At 39.7% G+C, this 23,911-nt stretch overlaps 1 protein-coding gene and 1 long non-coding RNA gene across 3 annotated transcripts in view; one reads left to right on the forward strand and one right to left on the reverse strand.

Moving 5' to 3' along the window:
- The window catches only part of LOC141565803 (uncharacterized), a 25,108-nt gene continuing 1,197 nt past the window's right edge, over positions 1–23,911 (forward strand). Inside the window, exons 1-4 of the long non-coding RNA XR_012489136.1 lie at positions 1–243; positions 4,160–4,240; positions 6,964–7,076; positions 18,186–18,269. This is a non-coding gene — a long non-coding RNA (uncharacterized LOC141565803). The remainder of the gene's footprint in view (positions 244–4,159; positions 4,241–6,963; positions 7,077–18,185; positions 18,270–23,911) is intronic.
- Positions 9,391–23,911, reverse strand: part of PNLDC1 (PARN like ribonuclease domain containing exonuclease 1) — a 21,425-nt gene continuing 6,904 nt past the window's right edge. For both annotated transcript variants that reach the window (XM_074309391.1, XM_074309390.1), the window contains exons 5-19: positions 23,569–23,692; positions 23,271–23,359; positions 21,336–21,436; positions 20,305–20,381; positions 19,845–19,988; positions 18,679–18,748; positions 17,633–17,718; positions 16,379–16,434; positions 15,577–15,641; positions 15,025–15,078; positions 13,375–13,417; positions 11,811–11,907; positions 10,698–10,873; positions 10,436–10,534; positions 9,391–9,924 (exon numbers count right to left, since the gene is read on the reverse strand). In XM_074309391.1, coding sequence (XP_074165492.1) covers positions 9,855–9,924; positions 10,436–10,534; positions 10,698–10,873; positions 11,811–11,907; positions 13,375–13,417; positions 15,025–15,078; positions 15,577–15,641; positions 16,379–16,434; positions 17,633–17,718; positions 18,679–18,748; positions 19,845–19,988; positions 20,305–20,381; positions 21,336–21,436; positions 23,271–23,359; positions 23,569–23,692 — 1,351 coding nt within the window. In that variant the 3' untranslated portion in view covers positions 9,391–9,854. The remainder of the gene's footprint in view (positions 9,925–10,435; positions 10,535–10,697; positions 10,874–11,810; positions 11,908–13,374; positions 13,418–15,024; positions 15,079–15,576; positions 15,642–16,378; positions 16,435–17,632; positions 17,719–18,678; positions 18,749–19,844; positions 19,989–20,304; positions 20,382–21,335; positions 21,437–23,270; positions 23,360–23,568; positions 23,693–23,911) is intronic.

Here is a 23,911-nt window from a genome sequence, read left to right on the forward strand (position 1 = left end):
ACTCACTAGCTGCAGGACCCAGGCCCGGACCGCTTCCCAGATCTGCTCCCTCAGTTTACTCGCCTGGAAAATGAGAGAGGGGACAAGCCCGTGGGCCATGAGGACGAGTCCTCGCAGATGATTGACAGCCCTCCCCCACCCCTGAAGTTACAGAGGAGGAAGCCGGGCGGCCGCCCTCCCGCCCCTCCCCCAGTGTTCCCGGGAGCAGCAGCAGGCAGGGGGCCGGCCGCCTCGGCCCCCGCAGTGGCCGCCCGTCTCTCCCTTCGTTCTCCCCGCCGGGGCCCCCAAGGGGCCGGTGCATGTGGGAGCCGTACCAGAGCCGACGCGGGGTGGGTCTTTACCCAAGAAGTCCGAGCCCAACTTCTGCCCAAAGCCGTCGGCGCCCAGCGCCACAACGGCCACGTGCGCACCTGCGCCGGGCCCGCGGCCCTTAAAGGGAAAGCGCCGCCCAGGCCCGGACGCCAGGCCCAGCCAGGGCTTCCTTCCCGCCGAGCTACTCGAGGGGCGCGTGGGAAAAGGGAGAGAGGGGCGAGGAAGAGGGAAGATCAGAGAGGGAGGGGGCAGGGAAAAGGGAACGGGGGAAACAGGAAGAGGAGGAGGAGAAGGGGGGAAAGAAAGGAGAGGAGAGGGCAAAAGGAAGGGGGACGACGAGGGGAGAATAAAGAGGAGAGGAGGGAGGAGGGGGGAGGGGGAAAAGGGGAGAGGAAAAGGAGAAGGAGGAAAAGAGCAAACAAGAGGGAGGGGAAGGGGGCGGTAAAAGGGAAGAAGAGAAAGGGGGAAGGGAGACGGAAGAGAGGAAAAACAAAAGGGGGAAGGGGAAAGAAACAGGAGGAAGGAGAATAGGGGAGAGGGGGGAAACAGGGAGGGGGAAGAGGGAGGGAAGAGAAGGAAGAAGGGGGAAGCTAGGGGAAGGAGGAGGGGGAGAGAAGGGAAAGTTGGAAAGGGAAGAGAGAAAGAAGGGAGAGGAAAAGAAAGAGGGGGAAGGGAGAAGGAAGAAGGGGAAAGGACAGGAAAAAATAAGAGGAGAGAGGAAAGGGAGAGAAGGGAAGAAAGAAGAGGTAGGGAAGTTTGCGGGATGGGAGATAGAGAGGGGGAAGAGGAAAGGAAGAAGAGAAGAGGGAGAGGAGAAAGAAGAGGAGGAAGGATGTGGGGAAGAATAGGTTAGGTCATGGAATTGCTAACTGCCTTCCCTTCTCAAGACCTCATAACTTTATATTCTCAGGTGGAGAGTACTGAGACCCTCAACAGGAAGTAAAGCCGAATGGTTGGATGTAGGAATAGTTAAAGGAGTTGTTTATCTAAAGTTACAAGTGCAGCTTGGGGTGCCCAAGGTTAAGTACAAATTTACTCAGAGCAGAACTAGTCCGGCTAAATTTAGAGCAAACATTTTATTTTGGATTGTGCTTCCTTGAGAACACGAACTTTTCACATTTCACTTTCCCAGGTGATTGAGGGCGGGTTTCCCAGGGCAGACACTGGTACTGAGAATGCATGCTCTGGAGCTCAGGGGGCTGTTTGCATGAGAGAGCCCCTGAACCTCCCCAGTCCTTCTAACACTTCATTAGAATTATCACAAGGCACCTCCTGACTTCTTCTGTAAAATAAGAGGTCTGGACTTAAATGACCATTAAGATTCTTCCAGTTCTGATCCAAGGGGCCTCAGATTACTAGGGACTTTGTATTACAGCATGATATCTATTCAACTGGAGGCAGATCGGCATGAAGTTACTAGAGATCTGTACTCAGACTCAGGGAGACCCTTCAAATTTGAATTCAAACATGCTAGTTAGGCAGAACACTTAACCTGGATGCCTTAAAAATGGGGCTGATAATAGCACCTACCTCCCAGGGTTATTGTGAAGATTAAAAAATATATTTATAAAACACTTAGCATAGTGCCCAGTATGTAGTAGGTACTTAATAAGTGTTCATTCCCTCTTTTCCTTCCTGTTGTCCCTTACTCTAAGGTAGCTGAGGTGGTGAAATGGATAGAAAATGGTCTATCTGTCTGTTGTCAGGAAGACCTCAGATACTTATTAGCTGTGTGACTCTGGACAAGTCACTTAACCCTGTGCAAGGTCTGATGTTCCTCAAACAAGGGAACTCTGAGCCTCCCCACTCACAGCCAAAGGATATTTCTCCACAAAGGGGGTGACTGATACCAAAGAAAGAGGCTGAGAGCTCCAGTGTGGTTTGTCAGGGGCAGCTGGCAGACAATTCGTTGGATCTCTGATCCCTGCCATCATGCAGGCTGGGGTATCACCCAGTGGATCGCGGCAAAAGACCCCCCAAAAATCTCATAATCACTAAAAAAATCAGACAAAGGGAGGAGCTACAGCACATCATGGGTACATTAATATGGCCTGGTTAACATTTTGATTTACTGTTTGGGAACTGGACTTGGTTCCTAGGACCCCGGTACAAGACCAGTACAGGTGGTTAGATGTTCAGAACTCGAAGCTATATGTTGGCCTGTTTGAGTAAGTTCTGAGACACACACAAGGTTATTTGCTGGATACTATGTCCCTGTAATGGCTTTCACCCCGGTAAGGACCTCATATCCCCACCCTGAAGCCCTTGTTACGGTTTTCACCAATGGACCTCAATTTCCTTATTTGTCAAATGAGCTGGAGAAGGAAATGGCAAGTCTCTGCTCAAAAAATCCCAAATGGAATCAGGAAGTCTGACTGAAAATGGCTAAACAACAAAATCCCTTCCTCTGACCCTTCACTTCTTCCCAGGCTCACTCCTGACCTTTGTGATCTTTAACTACAGCAGCCCAGAAACCTCTTCACCCTGGAAGAAGGATGGAGGATTTCACACATTAGAAATACCCTCCCCCTGCCTTATTGACCTCAGAGACTCCCTCCAGGGGGAGGCTCAGGCCAGCCCCATCTTCATTCCTGGAGGCTGCATTCTGCTCCACCCCCTTTTTTCAGTACCCTTCCATGTGTTGTCTTTCACTGGATATGACCAGCCAACTGTAAAGACCTTTCAGTCACATCCAACTCTTCATGACCCCATTGGGAGTTTTCTTGCAAGGATTCTGGAGTGTTTTGCCATTTCCTTTTCCATTTTAGGAAGATAAATTTTCTAGACATCAAGCCTGGCATTCAATCTGATGGGGTGCCAAGAAGGAGGGAATGCAGGAGTGCTAACCCCTGTAAGAGAAGTGGGAGTTGGGCCCCAAAATATATGGGGACTCAGGCTGGTGTCAAAAGCATTTGCAGGCTTAGACCATCTCCAAATCAAGAGGTAAAGATTTTAGTAACACCATTAACAAAGGGGAAGTTTGAGGGATAAGTTCTCCAGCAAACTCACTGTTAACAATGGGGAAGATGCCATAAGGCAGGCAGAGAACTTGCTGCCAGAGAGTGGACTAAATTCCTAAAGAAGTTAGTGGGGTTTTAGGTACTGGTAAGATTCTTTCATAAGGGAAAAAACATCTTGGAGGCTGACATCATAACCTGGCCTTCTGAATGAATACAGGAATCATGATGATGATGTCAGTGCAAGAAATTGGACCAGAGACCAAAAGGCCACCTAAGAGATAACCCTGCTTGCCTGATTGTATATATAATTCAGCCTTTCTCCCATCAATGCCCTCTCTATGCCCATCCTACCTATCAGGGACCAAGGACCCATTTTATCCACTCTACCACTTCTCTTTAATTAAAGTTCTTACATGGTGATGATGGGGGTGTGAAACTGTGTTCCCTTTTGATTTGTAAAATTAATATTCTTAAATTCTGTCCCCTTTGATTCCTGGCCTCCTAGACTCATAGAGCTCCCTAGACAAGTGGAATAACATTATTCAATTGGAAATCTTGGTCAAAAGCACTCCATTGATCTCTTGGGGGTGCCACAGATTCTCAAAAAAGATCTTGGTCTGATAATCTGCTCAAACTGCTCCCAGCCCCCCACCAAGATCTGCCCATAAACTAGGTTTCTGCTCATTCGTTCTTTGCAGAATGTCCAAAGTAGCATGCTTTGCCTCTTTGGCATAGCTGCCAGGACTCCTGCCTACTGAGAAGACATTCTCTTCTCAGTGCCAGCCTCCATTTCCCTGATAGGACTTTGCCACTAGGAAGTCAGTCTCCTAGCAAAGCTGATTTCTCATCCAACAATAAACTTCCATTTTTTCCACTTAATGTTTCAGGTTTGTGAATTCTTTCACAAAGGCCTTGCAACTCCAATCAAAAGGGGATTTCCACAACTCTCTGATTGCCACTAGAACCCCGTGAGTAACATGTGAATCTTTAAGAGACTGATAGCTTGCAGTCTAAGTAATTGGAAGGAGGGGCAGTAGAAGATATCACAAGTACAACTGTTATTCCCTCTTATCTCATAATAACTCTTAATAAGAGTAACATTAATGTGTCCCTTACAAAGGGAACTCAAAAATGTACTAACCAGAATTAGGACCTAATCTCACTGATTCTCATTCTTCTTTCTCATTATTGTTAATAAGAAAAAAGACCCCCCTCCCAAAAAAAGAGAACAAAACAAGAAACCCTCTTTAAGAGACACAAATAAAATTAAGTCAAATAGGACTTGGCAGAAAGAGAAAGAAAAGAAGGGAAGAAGTAGAAAAGGGTTATCCTAATATCATTTACAAGCTTCAAAGATTAAACCCTAGATGTTTTAAGATATGGAGCAAGCAGCCTCAGATACTTAATCCGGCTTCAGACACATACTTCCTAGCAGTGTGACCCTGAGCAAGTCACTTAACCCCTTCTGCATCAATTTCCTTATCTGTAAAATGAGATGGAGAAATAAATGGCAAATAACTCCAGTATCTCTGCCAAGAAAATCTTAAATGGGATCATGAGTACTATTGAACAGCATTTCAGGATATCTTCCCCAATGCTAGAATCTACTAGATTATAGAATAGTTTCCCTAAAAGAATCTAGAGGAAACTGTCATCAAATTGAATTAAATTAATTCAGCATAATTACAAAGCAGGTAAGTCTATCTGGTCCAATCGGTCATTAACATTTATTAAGCATGTAGGCCAAGAAATGGGCACCATGGGTACAAAGAACAGTAAAGAATAATCCTTGTCCTCTAATAGTCAACAATCTATCCACCACTCAAAAGAGAAATAAAAAAAATTTATATCTAGTTTCCCATGACTTTCCATTATATAGAAAGATATCAAAATGGAAAGAAAATAGAGGAAGATTGGTAATTTTCCTTCTAAATACTCAAATTCTTAAGATTAAAAAGGGCAGCTTCTTTTCCCTTTGAAAAGCAGCCCCAAATTACTTCTGCCATATAAACTACCTTAGGGTGATTATTTTCTATTGTTACTAGTATTTTGTAAAAATTGCAAGCAAAAATAAATTTTCATAGAGAAGGTAAGTGGCATAAATGATAAATTATATCTTTATAAAAAAGACTGACAAGAAAGAGGGAAAGGACCCATTTACACAAAAATATATCAGCTCTTTGTATCATCAAAGAACTGGAAACTTAAGGTGTACATCAACTAGTGAACGACTGAACAAATGTAATGAAATACATTATTCCCTAAGAAATGATAACAAAAGGCAGTTTCAGAAACCAGAGAAGACTCATAAATACTGATACAGAGTAGAATCTGCAGAACCAATACAACAATTTATACTTTAACAATAGGGCTTTAATATACTTTAATAATTTTAAAGGGCTAAAGCAATAGCCTTTTTTTTTTTTTTTTTTTTTTAAGAGTCCTTTTTTTTAAAGAGACCCCTTGTGAGCTGAGACCTCCGGAAGCTGCCATTACCATCACTACCCCTGCCCACTCTTGGTTTGCTAGTTTTCCAAGGCCCTCTAACCCCACTGATAAACTTTTTCTGCCAAGTTTCCCAAGTCATTTTAGGTATTTCTGGGCTAAGATTTCTAGAAACAGCCTTTCTGCTGCTGATTTAGAGGCTTTGCTGGCAGGGGGTAGGGGGTAGGCCTGGGACTACAGGCCTTTTCTGCTTATCTTTTAAGTTGTTTTTGGCTGGAAAATGATCTATTCTGTCTTTTTGGGTGTGCTGATGCTCTAAAATTTGTTTGGTGTCATCATTTAACAGAATTTAGGATTTTCCTTCCTGCCTTTATTCTGCCATCTTGGTTCTGCCTCCTCATAGTGGAGGATTTCAACATAAATAATTCTCTCAAAATCCAGACTTCCCAATACTTCAGTCCACTATTTTTTCCATGACTCATTCCTCCATTTTATCTCAGAGAGATGATCATATCCCTGAACTTGCCATCACCCACAGATGGAGACCCCACCACTGGAGATATAGTGGACCCAGTCAGCAAAGGAATGACTTCCTCCAATACTATTCAGCAACAGACAAGGTGGTTTCAAAGATTTCAAAAGAGATGGGTGATAATTGGATAAAAAGGGTAAAATATTTAATGACAAAAGACAACTCAAGTAGCTTTGTCGCCTTAGAAATTAAAAAAAAACAAAACAAAACATCAAATATGTACTTTTAGCAATGAAGAAAAGAAATAAAAGATAATGTAATACATTCAGCTAAAATTATCAACATTTTAAGTGTCCTAGTCCCTGCCCTTCACATTTATATTCCATCAGATGGAGGTTAAGGAGAAAGAGAAGATCTAGGAAGTTAAAAGAAAAACTCCAAGAGAACTGGAACAGTGGTTATTCAAAAGCTGTTCATGTGTGGATTAATCAAGGATTACTGTCTTGTTTTGTTATTTTGTAAAATTTTCATTCCTAAATTCACAAAAGACCCACTGAGATTATCTAACTAATCAGCCAAAAAGTACAATAAAAGATCATAATATCATGGATCTGGAGCTGGGACATGCGAGGTCATTTAGTCCATCATTCTCCAGGTGGATTTGGTTTGATATGAAAAGACTAAGATCCAGAGAGGTGATTTAAATGACTTGCCCTATATGACTATACAGGTAATAAATAACTGAGACCAAATTTGAATTGATTCCAAATCTAGAGTTCTTTCCACTACTGTAAGAGGCTCTGGACCTGAACCTCCTGGGGGAGAGTTGAGACGCCTTTGTGTCAGGACCCGCCCGAACCTGGATCTGTCACCGTGGCAACTGACAGGTAGGATCTGGGTGGGTGCAGGGGAGGCACAGTAAGGACTGGCTCCACCTTCGGGGAGGAGTCCAAACTCAAACGGGGAATAATGCGGAAAACACAAATGGGCTATAAAAGAGCGAACACGGAAGGGCTGAGAGAGACACTGCTGACTTGTAACTTCTATAAACATCACTGTGTTCTATCCACCTCGGCTCTCTGTCTGGTGATTCCCTCCTCCCTTCTCAACGAGGAGGGCCAGAGACGTCTGAAGCCCGGTCGGGTCAGGGAAGCTGGAAGAGGCAGTCACCGTTGAGGTTTCCTGTGACCGGTCCTGGCCCCCAACACACTACCATATGAAAAGACCTTGTTAGAAAATATGTATAATCTACAGATAGAGGTAGATATATAAAGAAATGTAGCACTTATCAATTTAACAAACATTTGATTCCCTACTATTTACTAGACACAAAGAGATATTAATCAGTCAACATTTATTAAATATCTATTCTGTGCCAGGTACTGTGATAAAAGCTGGGGATAAAAAAAAAAGAGGTTCAACAAACATTTGATTCCCTACTATTTACTAGACACAAAGATATTAATCAGTCAACATTTATTAAGTATCTATTCTGTGCCAGGTACTGTGATAAAAGCTGGGGATAAAAAAAAAAGAGGTTCAAGTTGCCTACCAAAAACACATGGGTTGTTTGTCCACTGTGTAGATAAGGGGTCAGGAAACTAGGACTTATAGTCCATATTCTATTTTTTCTTGCCCTTTTGAGCTGAGAATTTTTTTTACATATTTTAAAATAAAGTGTTAGTATATTTTAATACATAAGTCATTCTTACTTGTACTAAAACAGGTCTGCTGGTTGGTCAGATATAGTTTGAAACTCCAAAGGTTCAAAATCCAAAGCTTTACTTCAAGTGCAATTTTTAAAATGGGTAGGCAAGTGTAGTGATCTTTTGACATAAAAAGCTTCTCTAAAAAAAGCATATTCCTATTAGATTTGAACAGAGAGCACCTCTGTGAGGGAATTCTGACATTCTAATTTTGTTCTTCATTGAGGTTAGGACTAGAAAACAGCATAAACAATCAAAATTCTGTGGTTTCCCTGAATTAAGCACATCTGAATGTTGTTTTTCCCCCTCCTGATCTATCCCTCTTCCTTAATCAAAGAAATATGGATTTTATTGAGAATTCATTGGAAGTATTTCTAAGAAGTGAAGTATAAGTTCAGTTTCTACAAATTTTACCCAGAGTCTACATTATTTCAGTAAGTTCTAGGAATAGTAATTCTTGATGCTGTGATCCTATGCTTCACTTGCCTACATCTTTCCCTCTCTTTAAGCAAATACTTAAATGTTTGAGAAGAGTTCCTGATTATAGTCCTGAAGTGAATCCATTTTGTAAAGGGAATTGTCAGTCACTCTCTAATTTATTTGTTAAAAGATGGATTTTTCCATTTGTTTTCTTATAATGAAGAATATGAAGAATTTCTTATAATGAAGAATTTCTTATATATGAAGAAGAAGAAGAAGAGGAGGAGGAGGAGGAGGAAGAGGAGGAGGAGGAGGAGAAGTAGGAAGAGGAGGAGGAGATGACGATGACCATATACCCAATATATGAACCAAAAAAGAAAACTTTATAGTAGAATCATGAAAAAAAGGTGGTGGGGGGAGATGGAGGAAGAAAGAAGGGAGAAATTATCATTGATTTGTGCTTAGGCCAGTGTATAAAAGACCAACTGCTAAAAAGTCAGCTGTTTCAGGTTCTCCAGTTACTAATGGCTATAAATCCAGGCTATGAAGTACAGATGGGACATGAATGTCCTAGCCAGAATCACAAGACATTTCCCTTCAGGATTGATATGTCTTTTCTCCTGGAACAGGCAATTCTGGGCAATAACTCAAAACTATTGCTTCTATTTTTCCCAGAGAGGAAGTGTAGGAGAAACAGCATCAATACACAAAGAAATGCTTAGAGTTGGGAAAACATGTCATTTAATAGGAGATTATAAAGAAGATTTTTTTATGAAGCTAAGTATGGATTAAGTAACTTAATTAAGTTAGAGGAAACCTAAATAAATTTCCTTTACTGTACTCTTGAGTTTTTGAAATATAAGATACCAGTAGTGTAGATCATGCCTGCTGGGTATTTTATAAAAGTCTAAATATGTTTTACAATTAAAAACACTGATCAAGGGGCAGCTAGGTGGCTCAAGGATAGAGCACCAGCCTTGAAGTCAGGAGGACCCGAATTCAAATTTGGTCTCAGACACGTAACACTTCCTAGCTGTGTGACCCTGGGCACCAAAAGACCACTGACAAGTTATTCTTCCCAATTAAACTTTTTCTTTATTAAATCTACTTGGAAAAGTAGTCTTAAACAGAACCAAAATTACCCTAAACCCATCAGTCATTTACTCTTCTCATGATGTTGAAAAGTATATATTTTTTAAAAAGTTAGCATAGCCTTTTATCTATTTTTACCAGCCACCCTGGAATCTGATTAATGAATTCACTTGACAAATGCAGTCATCAAAATGATTTGGGCTTTTGTCCCAAGAGTACATTTCTTCCCATTTATTTCTGGGAGGGAATTTTCTCCTTTGATCCAATGCTCAATCCACAATTTCATGGCACCAGAGCTCTGGAGAAGGACACGTTCAAGAGATGTGAGGTAGAAGAAACCTGGTAAAGATTTCACAAGCCATCTCAAAACACTCTTAAAAGTCAAATCATGCAGACTGGCATTCCAAGGGCAAAGTTGAGACGAGGCAATAGTTCCTGAAGACATCACTATACATTCGATGGAGATCCTCCGAGAATAAAAGCCAGAAAGGCCCAAGCAGTAACAACTCCAGAGATTCTGCAAGGAAATTATGGAAGATAAATGGCCATCAAACCAAGGATTACTTGTTTTTCTGGCCTACACGAGTTTATGGGTAAAAGAACCCATCAGGGGGATAACTTGGATCGAATATTCTTCTCTCTTTACTTCCTGAGTCTTGTTTATATAGAAGAGAATGCTCTATCCCTGAAGATCCAGTGCTATCACACTAAACACAGACTTATATACAAACATACATATATATATATCCCTAAGATGGTGCTCTTATGATCTGAAAATTAATTTCCCTAATAAATTTATAGAGGTTTATGGAAATTAAAAGTTGATTTCTTTGGCTTCCAAGGGAGCAATTTTTATAGAAGCATGCAAAGTAAAAGTTTTGTTCATTTATATAGCTCAAAGACATTAATTAGCTGTTCCATTTCATTATAAATCAACTAGTGAACATGTCATCTTTCAACAAACTGACATCTCCATCTTCAAGTAGATAATGCCACCAAAATGCCACTTTATGATCCTTGTCACTTACTGTAGAATGCAGTTGATATTAGGTGAATGCCTCCAATATCGATACAGGGTCACTTGCAGGTCAGGGTGATATCTGTATTCTTGCAACACAATTCTGACACTTGAAAAAGGGAAAAAAAAAAGGAATTTCCTCAGTTATTTAGTGACTGGCAACGTACAACACAAGTAAGGAGATAAAATTACACCCATTAGGCTAAAAACACATAAAATGGGTAAAAGATGCAATTTCAAGGAAGGGACAAGTGAACCCATGAGCCACCTACTCCTTGAACTTGTTGGTCATAAGCAAAAACTGGTTCCGGGTGAATCGCCGAACATCGAATTTACAGAGGTCTTTGAATTCATAATAGATCTGTTCTTCATCTACTCCGGGCCACCTCTTGACTTTGAGGATAAGGGTGGGTGGCCGGCTGCTGGGAGAATCTGGGCCAGAGAAATTCTGGAAAACATGGAAAACATTATAAATGAACTGTGCACAGAAATATATGGTTTAAATTTCAAATCTGATATTGCTATTATCTCTAGAAACTCAAAGGCCACAAATTACATTTAGTCACTTTTTTATTTTGGAGATCCTTAGATCACCATCAGTTCCCAGGCCTTACAAACTAAAAGGTTACAGGATCATGGACTCAGAGCTGGAAAAAACCACTGAATTTATCTCAATTATTTTATATTTCAAGGGAACTAAGGGCAAGACAAGTTAAGTGACTTGCCCAGCATCACAAAGCTAGAAAATGGCAGAGCCAGGATGGATTGAGCCTTGAGAGAATATTATCATATCACATATGCTCAAGAAAACTTGAGAGACTAGACCCAACAACTAATAGATCAGCTCAGTTTTTACACATTTGTCAGGATATAGTTCCCAAGCTGGCACTCTTCTTTCTACCATGAGTTCTGGTTTCTGAGTAGGTATGAAGAGGTAAAATTGACATGCATCTGTGAAGTGCCTGAAAATTTAGAGCCATTACCCTCAAGGAGTTTACAGTCTACCGGGGAAAAACATGTGCACAGATAGCAAGTAAATATAAAGAATATACACATGTAAACACAAGATGATGAGACCTCAATAGTTCAGGACAATCAAATTGGAGACTAAGGAGTTAGGGATTGGACTCATGTCTGCACAAACAACTTACCAAAAGGCCTTCCTGCTCTCTGGCCCTGAGGGAACATCCATCCCACCCAGCTTACACACAGTGAGCTTGCAGTGGCCTACATCCAGGACTGCCCTTATGCTGAAGACAGGGAGAAGCCGCTGGGATCCCTATGCCCAGTCTCCCACCCCTTCTCCAGCCCCAACCACCACCAAGTGACTCCCCACTTGGAGCCCCCCAAATAAAGTAAAGGGGCAGACACACACAACTACTCACGATTTTAGAGATACATGCTCGGATAAGGTTCACCTGGTTCACATAGGGAGCCAGCACATCAAGATATTGAGGAAAGGTGGGCTCCAGTTTTATACCACTGTTAGGTGGGAAAGAGGAAGCCCCCAGTCAGTCTCGACACATAGAGTTGATCATAGAATCCTCTGCATCCAATAAAGAATACAGTATGGCGCTACAGATTAAGAACTAGGCCCTTCTTTGAGATCTCATCATTTTGCAAAGGTCTAGAGAGATATGCTCAAGGTCACATCAGTATTAAGTAAATGATCCAGGATTTGAAGCTGGGTCTCAAGACCCCAGATCCAGAATGCTTCATTACAGCACACTGCCTTCCATGGGTCTTTGGGAAAGATTGCTCTATGCTCTTCCAGGAACTCTGTCCTCACATTTAAGAAGTTTCTTTTTTTCTCTTCTGAAAAAATAAGGCCACTACTATTCATACTACTTACTTCACAAGGTTAATTATGAAGAGATTAAAATTTTTTTAAATTACTAACTTCCTTCAAGATAGCAAAAATGCTACTTTTTACATAAAGCCTTTCTTGATCCCACTAGCAATGAAGTCTTCTTCTGGTAGCTACCTTCTGTCTCCTAGGTATGGATCTAGCAATCAGCTTGATTTATTTGCATAATTAATATTTATAATTATGATTATATATCTTATAATTAATTATAAATAATAAATAATAATTTATAATTAAGTAAACTGCTCCTTGAGGGCAGGGATTATGTTGCTTTTTCTTTTTAACCCCAATGACTCACATAATAAGCATTTACTTTTTAAATATAAATGCTTTTCAGTTACAAAATCTAAGTTTTTAGGATAATTTATCATGAGCTATAGCATATCAAATAATAAAATTTGTATTATTACCTGCACTAAAATAGTACACCTTTGATAGCTCACTGTGGCATAGGGGTGCCCTCGGTTTTCTCAAGGTTATTCTAGCACCAGTTGGTTCTCATCAACTCCACAGGAAAAATGTATTCAAGATCTCTATCTTGAAATCCTAAAACAAGGATTCCCCTGGCTCCACACTACCAGCAATGGTTTTCTTGGCTTGGGACCTGGCCTTAGGACAAGGGTCACTGACATTCCAAAGAGGAGCAGGGAAAATAAAGGCTGGATAAGAAGGGTGAGGAGTTTCAGGTTTGGAGCAAGAATAAAAAGAAGGGTTAGGGCAGAAAGGAGCTGAAATGAGGGCTATTGGTAACATTATGTTTCTCCTACCCACTGTCTGCTTTGGACTGGATTAATCTGAGCAGTGATAACCAGAAGAGGGGTGTGTAAGCAGAAGGAAAGAACATGGGGAGAGAAATCCTTGGTAAGCAGTCTTGTGAGAAAAGAAGGCAAGCTTTGTCCAAGCAAAGAGGTCCTTGAGAAAGAGAATATCAGTAAGAACTTGCCAAGTCAGAGGTTTCCCATACTAGTGACGACTCCGTCTTCATTATTTTCCCATAATCAAAACCAAGCTGGGTAAATAGTAAATGTTCAGAAAATATTTGCTGATCTATTGTTAAAAAGTGTAAGATGAAAAATACTTACCCAGTTGATCTATATAGTAGTAAGTGTGCCACCTTCAAGAGAACTAGAAGGAAAGAAAATATGAAATATAAGTGACTCCCAGCTCACATCTCTAGGTATTCCAATTTATCTTCTATCCAAATGCTAAAGTGATTTTCCAGAAATACAGGTCTAAGGAGGTTACTCCCCTATTTAATAAACTCCAGTGGCTCTCTATAGCCTCCAGAAACAAATACAAATCCCTCTGTTTGGCATTTAAAACCCTTCACAGCCTGTGAATAAATTGTGCCCCAAACTCCAAGGTTCAGACAGATTAGTCTTCTTGCAATTCCTTACAGAAGACAATTGGGTTCCAATTATGCGCTTTTGTACTAGTCAGGCCACCTATCTATAAATCTCCCTTTTCCTTCAAATCTTGGCACAAGCCTGGCATTCTACATGGAGACTGTGCTGATTCCACCCCCCCTTGCCAGCCCTGTTCCCTCCCTTCCCAAGTTTCCTTGTATTTATTTTATATAAAATGTACTTATACTTTTCTCCATCAATAGAATGATAAGTGTCTTGAAGGCAGACTGTTTCCCTTTAGACTCTGTATTCCCAATACCTAGCACAGTGCCTCTCACAAAACAAGCATCTGATAAATGTTTAAGTATTAACTCTCCAGTTTCATTTTTTATCTTCCACCTATTTCAGAATGCCTCCACATGATTTTTCTTATTACCCTGAAAGGTGAAAAGTTCCATGTATGTAAATATAAATTTTTCTCCTCATGGTACCACCATCCTCTCAAGTCATTCCAGTTCAAAACCCCCCAAGTTCTTACTAGCTTCCATCTATCCTCCATCCCAATTCCCAAACAACTGTCAGGTCTTCTAATTCCACAGTATATCCTGTTCCTAGTCATTCTTTCCTATGCCTCTATTATCATTCTCATAGGCTTTCAGTTGCTTCTGTCCTGTACTATCATTTGTTGTTTGGGAATTTTTTAAAAAGTTTTTATGAGATTAACTCTTCCTATCTTGCCCAGGCTCTATTCCTTACTACAGCTCAAAATACATCCAACATATGCAACCCGCCAATCTCTGCCTCCAAGATCACTAGCCCCAGTTTTCTGTGGACAATATTCCTAGACTTTTAACCAGCATTCCTCACTCTGGTCTCTCCTTTCTTTTATCATTTACCCCAATGCAGGATCTAAACACATCACTCCCACTCTAAAGCTTCTCCTCAGCTTACCAAACATACATGTCTTAGCTGGGATCCTCAGCCTCAACTACCTGGTTCCACATCACTTTTCCATCCTCCTCTTAGCTTTTCTCCTTCATATACTCCATATCCTGCCAAACCCACATGCCTAAAACACATTGCCAACAATGAAATGCCTTCCTTTTCTCAAGGTCTAGTTCAAATGCTCAGCCCTTCCCCTCAAGTCTCTCAAGCTTTAAGTGACCTCTCCCTACTGGAATCTCTTAAACATTTTCTTTGGACTGCTCCTATGTACTTATCAACTATAATGAGCATTATTTGGCTTGTACATGTCTATCTCACAGACACAGGCATTCAGAGGGGAGGAGCTGTGTCTTCTTTTACCTTGAATTCCCCAACACAATATTTTGCACACAGTAGGTATCTTATAACTGAATGGAATTTTTTTTAAAGTTCTTTTTTTACCTGATCCACAAAGGAAGGCGTCATATGCTGCTTCATGAGGGTATTTGGTCTCAACTAAAACATTCCCCCCACAAGGTAGAAAAACAAAGAATTGAGCCATTATTAGATACAAAATCTGGACCAACAATTAATTATCTACTCTTGACCCCAATTCAACCAAGTTTCTATCAACTTTGGCATTAAGAACTACAAATGCCTAGCCCATACCAGCCCTTCCCCCAAACCCTATCTAATGGTTCCTCTTTTCTCTTCCTAATTGTGCCAAAGGAAAAAAGTAAATAGAGAAGAAAAGGAGTGATGCAGGAAAGATCTTCCTAAGAGGCTAAATAACTTACAGAAGAAAACGGAAAAATTATGTTATAAAAGCAGTCACAATTTCCCTAGTACCTAGGACACTGTAATTGCTTAATAAATGCTTCTTGAATTAAGTCAGGTGAGGAATACTGGGTAAGAAGGTCCCATTTGCCCAACATTTGCTGGGATAAGGCACAGGGAAATCTAGCTCTCTAATCAGTGTGCCTGTAAGCAGGCCTTACTTTAACTGGAACATACCATATTTGATACACTCGCTTGCATGGATGATCACTGGACAAGAATTCTTGGTAGGATTCAGGTCACTATGGGAAAAAGAACAAAAGGTTAGGGCTTTTCTCTTACCTGCAAATGTTAACTCTTTTACAACAATGAATACAGCCACATGTCCTTTTATTCTTTTGACTAAATTAAGATTGAGCCTAAAATATTGTGACTCTTAAAGGGAGAGCTCTGAATTCAAGCACATAAAGACCTTTGAGAAAAAAGGACAAGACAAATTACATGGGAACACTGGCTACGACCAAACCCCACTGCTGAGGCAGCTGCCGAATTCCTCTACCATCCCTGAATTCTGATAAACACACTCTACCTTTTGGCCCTGGTCATGAACAGAAGTAAAAGTGTATCTAGATCATTAATCCCCAGTTAGTTAATAGTTGACAAAGCAGATCTAGAAGCTTTCCCTACCAAGTCTCTAAACCAGCTGTAGCTGTCATACCTCTCCCATTCCCACCCCACAACTTGCTAGGTTCCCCACTGAGAAACAAATTCTGATGCTTCCCTTCTTTGAAAAGTGGGCTTTTCAGTCAATCTCAAATCCATATCAACTCAAGGAGTTAGGCAAAACTCAGGCAACTCCTCCTCCTAACAAAGATTGGCGAGTATTTTCCACTTTTCTGCATTATGGCTTATATTATTCTTATCAAAAAATAACTAAAATAAAAACCATAGAGTGCACAGATACCTCCCACCACCAAGGAGCTGGGCCTGAGGTGCCACAGTCCCTGACCTCAAGGAACAGCATCAAAGTCTTGCTTGCCTGTTTAGGACTTCATAAACCTCCAATAGATTTGAAGCTCTTGGGAAACTGAGTTCCTATAAAGGGAGTAAAAAAACGAGACAAAACTGGGCCACGAGAGAGACTTGTCAGCCGGGATTTTATAAACTCTTTATATTAAATATGCCCCCACAGGACCTATATAATAGCCCTTTTGTTCCCTCTAATGCCGCCCAACACCACAACCATCCCTGTTCCTCCAAATCAAGACCGAATACACATCCAACCAAGTAACTGGCAGTAGAAAGACTGATCACCACAATATAGAGCAGACTGACACACCTCAATGCCAGGAGAGCAGTTTACTAAAGATATGATCTGAGACTCAAGGTAGAGACCCAGGGTACTCCGAAGGATTTCCAAGTCTTAGCAAGACTTGATAACCTCAGAGTCAAGAAGGGAATTTTGGTCCAATAGCATCTAAGAAGTTTCATTTTGCATCTTCATCCCCATCCCCATCCCCATCATCACAGCTGACATTTACATAACCTTCTAAAGTTTTGCAAAGCACTTTATATGAATTGTTTCATCTGGGTCTCACCTTCTACCCTGTAAGGAAAGTGAGGAAACTGAGGCTCTGGGTGAATTAACTTGTCCACATAAATACCAAATGCCTAAGGGGGCATTTGAACAAGTTTTTCTGAATCTAGGTATATAGCATTCCACTTGCTAGAACAGAGTCATACTGCTTCCTAGGGAAAAAATGCATTTCTTTTGGAAAGTGGACTACTCACTCAGTAAACAACTGTGGCCAGCTTTGGGACCTAGCAGTTATATTTTTGCCATTTTTGTTATCCTCCCCAAATCATGTAAATTTTGTTCAATTCCTTCTTCATTTTCCAACTCTTAACATGATGGATAAAGTTTCTATCTAAGTTCTAAATCATTTTTTCTAAATGTAACTCAAGTGATATCAAACCTAAAAGGCAAATATTTCCCTTTAGGGTTATATAGATAGTTGTAGAATTCTGTAATATGAGGAATATTAAAGACTAGAGAGGGTCCTTGCCCTGACAATCTCAATAAACAAAAAAGACCAAGCATGATGAATAGGAAAAAGCACAGAAGTTTCCATAAAAGACAGAATTAATTTTGTCATCATTCATAATCTTGCACAGGGCGAAATAATAATAGGTAATAGAGTCTGAATTCTAAACTTTATTAGGAAACTAAAGACAAAAAAGGAAATATGTATATGAAACTAACAAATTTTCAAAATACAGTTTGTTCATTTACCTTCCAGATCTCTTTTGTCACATTCTTGGTATCTATGAGGACAGGAAACAAGCTATGGATGTTCAACTTAAACTGCTCGTAGGATTCTAAGGAGAAATTTGATCGATCAGCATTTATTAAGTATTTTACCATGTATTAGGTATGATCTGGGAGTGATAATTTAAGAGTGAAATCTCTGTCCTCAGGAAATCCATAATTGTGTATATTTAATGTGTATATGTATATGCCTAAACTATACACACACATATATATAAACTACATATACATACACCCATATACACATACATATATGCATGTATGTGTCTCTAAAGCTATTAAAACTTAAAACTGTACTAAGATTTTGGGGACCCTCTATGAATGGATAAACTACTGTCCCCTTTTATAGTTTTATCTTTTCTCATGGAGTAATGAGCAGTCTAATTGCTCAGAGTTCTAAGGGAAACAGTTTCTCCCATTCAAAATTCAGTTCATCATTTTGGAATGGAACAAACAGTGTATACTGGAGAAGACATGGGCTGTTTTCTAATAAAAAATGTAATTTATTTAATTTTAGACTGAAGATGAAATTTTGGTCACTAATCATAAACTAAGATGGTGTCAGCTGAAGAAAGGATGCATAATTTCACTTCAAAAAGAGGTAAATGGGCTCATTTAAAAAACTGCATTAGTTAAGTTTGAAGCTGAAAATGACATAGTCTGGCTGAGATGAAGTGCCCAGTGAGGAGCTTGGGTTTCCTCCCAAAAGCAGCTAAAGCCACCTGCCTAGTGATAGAGGCAAAAGGCAGAAAGATATGAAAGTCTTATGTTCCAAGAAGATAACAAAAATGAGTCACAATAAAGCAGCCTATCTGACTCAAGATCCTCAAGATATTGATAAAAAGTCTGTATTAGTGGGAGTGTGGCTAGGTAAGTGTGTGGCAGGGTTTCTTTCCTCCACTCAATCCCAGTCCCCATAACCCCCTAAAGACTAAAAGATTGTGTGGTTTCTCAACTTCTTCTCTAAAGTTGCTGAATGGAAAACTGGCAAGGACATTCTCTTTCCCTACCTGGGAGAGGTCTGTAGAACTTTTCATGAAGATGCAAAAGATCCATCATCATATTATGTCCCACCAAAGGCTGGAAAAAATAGGGCCAAGAGGTGCAGAAGAAATGAATCAAAGTCATCCAATGTCATCAGTATTTTCTTACAAACAAGTCAGTATATCTAGCAACTACAGGTGACCTCTCCAATCTGTTTCTCACATCATTCTCTTCCTTTTAAGAAAGAAATTTTTCCCCAGGCTGGCCTCAGCAATCTTGGTGGCTTCCAAAGACACAAAAGAGGAACTGGAAGGTCAGCAGAAAAGGTCTGTGGAACCAGGGTAAGACTGCAGCATGCCATCCCAACCCAAGGGAGCTTTAGCACACTAGATCTTACAGTTACAGTGGGATGGGGTCACTCCAGGACGATTTCTGAAAACAACTGCAAAAACCCCTGAAGTTTGGGGTAAACCCTCCCCCTTGGAAAGAGAGTCCCATGTTAACAAAGAATTAAAAACCAAGTAATAGGCTGGGAAAATGAGCAGACAACAGAAAAAGTCTGTGACCATTGAAAGTTACTATGGTGGCAAGGACAATCAAAACACACACTCAGAAGATACTAACAAATTCAAAACTCCTACATCCAAAACCTCCAAAAATAAAAATAAGAATTGGGCTCAGGTCAATTGAGGAAGACCTCAAAAGGGACTTTGAAAATCAAGTAAGAGAAATGAAGAAAAAATTAGGAAAATCATTGAGAATAATGCAAAAGAGAATAAAAAAAGCTAATGAGGGGAAGAATGCCTTAAAAAAGCAAAATTAGCCAATTGGGAAAGGAAATACAAAAAGCCCACTGAGAAAATGAATCCTTAAAAAATAGAATTAATAAATGGAAGCTAATAACTTTATGAAAAATCAAGATACAATATAGCAAAACCAAGAAAGGTCAGGTCCAGAAGGGAAGAAGGGAGGGGCTGTTATTATCATCCCTTTACAGTTGGGAAAACTGAGCCTTAGAGTAGTGAAGAGACTTGGCCAGAACCACACAGCAAGCATCCAAAGGATTCAAACTCCTGACAGAGTCCATGCTATTAAATCATCCCCTACCAGCCCAAACCAAAGTAACAGGAAGATGGAGCTCCATCTGGCCAGAAGCATCACTGGTTGTGGCAATACAGATGTGGATCTCTACCTTTTTGGCTTTTACCAGCATCTGGAAAAAGACAGCAAAACCCCGGGCGGAGAGGAGGATCTTCTCCCTCCTGCAGTCATCATGGTCACGAGAGGAGTTCTCCAGACACCAGCGGTACTGCCGGCTCACTTTCTTTACTAGTACCTGCCAGGAGAGAACAAGAACAAGAACAAGAACCCTCCAGCTTAAGAAAGAAGGTGGGGGTGGGGAGAGGAAGGAAAGCTGGAGGGCAAGCTGTAATCTTGTGGCTAGTCCAGCCTCCCCAAAACAATCTTTTTTTCCAGACTGGCACTGAGGAACCGTGGCATCTGGCCTATGGAGATGGGCCTTTCATAGAAAAGGAATTCACCCTAGGTCTGTCTAGGTAACAAAGACTGATGAATTAAGAGGCTACCAAGGGCTTCTTCTGAGCAAGGCAGAAAACATCCTTTGGTCTCAAAGCACAGAATTCCCAACTCACCCCTCTGTCTTTCATAAGAGTCCAAACTGTGGGGAGAGCCTGCCTCAGTACCAACTGTACCTCAAAAGCCTGGAACCCTGAGACAAAGAAGAAGAAGCAAGAAGGAAAACAAGCACTGAATGCACAGGTCACATATTCAGTTTTGAAAAAATTCCACTCTCTCTCCTAAATTACAACCTCAAAGTCTTTAGACTACAGTAGGAACAAATGAAAAATCATTTTCATAGGAACAAGTTGATTTTAGAAAGGCCTGGAAAGATTTACATGAACTGATGCTGAATGAAACAAGCAGAAGCAGGAATACATTGTACACAATAACAGCAAGAATGTGCAATGATCAATTATGAAAGGCTTGGTTCTTCTCAGCAGTTCAGTGACCCAAAGCAGTCCCAATAGACTTTGGACAGAAAATGCCATCTACATCCAGAAAAAAATCTAAGGAAACTGAATGTAAATGAGCACATAAGTTCACTTCTGTTTTTTTTTTTGTTTGTTTGTTTGTTTTGTTTTGTTTTTTTAATCTCTTCCATGGTTTTTTTCTTTTCCTCTGATTTTTCTCTCCCAACATGATTCATACAGTAACGTGTATTAAAAATAAACTTACTACAATGAAAAAAATTATCTTCTTATACCCACATGATATGTTATAGTCATACATGTCTAACACAAACTGTCAGAACCAGCAGCATCTTCTGTTTGTGTTACACAAGAGAAGTTTTAAGCAAAGAGGAAATGTGGAAGGAAAAACAGAACAGATCAATATGAAAAGTACTTAGGATTACCCATAGGAAGAGGTCCCTGAATGCCTCTGCATTTATGAATCCCCAATCCAGAATGAATCCTATTCTCAAGATAGAGATCACACTTCTATACAGCATGACCCTAAGCTATCCAAAGAGAAGATACATATCAGAAGACCTATCTTCTATGATCCACCCATTCCCAATAGGCAGGATTTAGAATGTAAAGAAAAATCTTTGTCTTCACAGAATACCCCTCTCCTATCTACAAAAAGGAATTCTCCTGCCTACCAGTTATATCAGGAAGAGTCATCCAATCGCCTTCTTGTGCCATCTCTAACCACCGAGTTACCTCATCAATCACCACCTTCATTTGGTCTTTGTCCAATGTACTGCAAATGAAATTTCAAGAAGAAAAGGAGATGAGAATACAACCAAAAAAAATGAACCAATTTCAAGTAAGCTAGACAACCAAATAAAACAAAATGACTCCAAAAGTAAATTACTGACTCCTATGGCTACTTTGATATACAAGAAGTAAACAATGTTTGTTTTTTTTTTTAAAGATCTATATTTCTGGCCTGAACTGATGCTGAGTGAAATGAGCAGGAGCGGGAGATCATTATATACTTCAACAACAATACTATATGATGATCAATTCTGATGGACGTGGCCATCTTCAACAATGAGATGAACCAAATCAGTTCCCATAGAGCAGTAATGAACTGAACCAGCTACACCCAGCGAAAGAACTCTGGGAGATGACTATGAACCACTACATAGAATTCCCAATCCCTCTATTTTTGTCCGCCTGCATTTTTTATTTCCTTCACAGGCTAATTGTACACTATTTCAAAAGCCGATTCTTTTTGTGCATTAAAATAACTGTCTGGACATGTATACATATATTGTATTTAACTTATACTTTAACATATTTAACATGTATTGGTCAACCTGCTATCTGGGGGAGGAAATGGGGGGGAAAGAGGGGAAAAGTTCGAACAAAAGGTTTTGCAATTGTCAATGCTGAAAAATTACTCATGCATATATCTTATAAATAAAAAGCTATAATAAAAAAAATAAAATTTTAAAAAAAAGATCTTTATTTCTCCCTTTAAAGGGATTGTTTCTTGATTCCCCTCCTGCCTCATAAGGACATTAGGAAGAAGAAAAAAAATTGGGCTTTATTCAATGCTAAGCATCCTTATTGATATCACATCCAAAGGACAAAAATTATATAATTAAAAAATAATAATTATAAAGCTAGCAACAAAGAGCCTGATAAATACAGGCTCATCTATCTCAAAAATACCACCACCTGTGCTCCAAGTCTGGAAAAGACAGTCCAGAATTTTATGCCCAAAGGCCCTAGGAATAACAGCCCTCTATCCTTTCATCTCATCAGCCTTGCTTGAAACCCAAGCTCATAGCCAACATCTAGAGGAATAATCCTTTGTAGAGATGCAACCTGGTACTTATAAACTATGGCTCCTCAACAGCTACAGCTACTGAAAACAAGAAAAAAAATTTCTTGAAACCAAAGTCCTTGGCATCATTAAATGGTTTGACATCAGAAAGAAATATTCTATTACCAATGGAAGAGACATCAAAAAGAATGGATTATCATCTAACTTGCCACTGCACCCACAGGACTATAGGGCTTTTCTGTTTGCCCTTCTCTATGTGTTACCTTCCTTTAGACTATAAGCTGCTTGAAATCAGAGACTGTACTGCTTTTCTGCATGTGAGCCAAGTGTTTTCGGTACCCAGAAAGTGCTCATTATTAAATACCTTTTTATTTTTTTATTTGGATTTAAGAAAAAAACAAACAAACAAAAAAACCTCTAGAAAACAAGGGCAACTACCTACCTCTGAAGTTTTAAAAAAGGAGAATAAGGTTGAAATTTCAGGGTTCTTTCTCTAAAAAGGAAAACTTTTTAATTAGAGAAATAAAAACAATCAGAATGTTGGGGGAAACTTCAACACTCCTAAAGATAGGTAGATGAATTTGAAGGTCCCTTCTGGTTTTCTGACTCTGAAACTGATGTCACACATGGACTACTTTCACAAATAGCTAAAAACTAACTTTTATGTAAGATAGACTGCTCTCCCAAATGCTAGTGTATACTTCCCTCTAGTACACTAGTACTAAATATATAACTACAAAAGTTCAACTTATATATACTTTTAGAGAATGCTATATGAACTGAGAAGAAAAGACTTTACCTACGAACTTTCCAATTCCCTGTTAGAAGGTCTTGCTTAATCTTTTTTTCCTGTTCTTCATTCATATATGGGATCCCATTTTTGAGAAACTAAAGGAGATACAAAGGAAAAAATTCACACATTATCTGATATGCCAGCTAAAAGGAGACTTTGGTTTGATGATTATTAATAACAGTCAAGAAAAAGTCATAGTCCTGTCTCCTTATAAATAAGTCCTTTTGATATTGTATTCTCCCCACCTTATGCATTAGCCAAAGTTGAGCAAAGGAAAAAAAAAAAAAAAAAGCAACTAACATACCTTATTATAATCGAAACCATACTGATTCAAAAATAGAATACTGGAGGCCTGGAAGGAGAACTCTGAATCCATAATCCCAAGTGTGGTGGGGAAGAGAAAGAAGTTATATGAATGGGCTATATACCTATTTTAAAGAAAAAAAGAAAAAAAAAGAAACACAAGGGAAATTTTTTTCTACATACTGGACACTTGTAGACTGAAGTAACTTTCAGTCACCTGAACTCAAATGTGACTTATACCAAAATAAAATAAAATAAAATAAAGACCAAGGTCAGTGGCCTTTCAGAATGCCAAACATAAAACAAGGGCAGATATTTAAAGAAAAAATTAGGAGGGGAAGGGT

Source organism: Sminthopsis crassicaudata, chromosome 4, assembly GCF_048593235.1.
Source record: "Sminthopsis crassicaudata isolate SCR6 chromosome 4, ASM4859323v1, whole genome shotgun sequence".
In the NCBI taxonomy this organism is placed as follows: domain Eukaryota; kingdom Metazoa; phylum Chordata; class Mammalia; order Dasyuromorphia; family Dasyuridae; genus Sminthopsis; species Sminthopsis crassicaudata.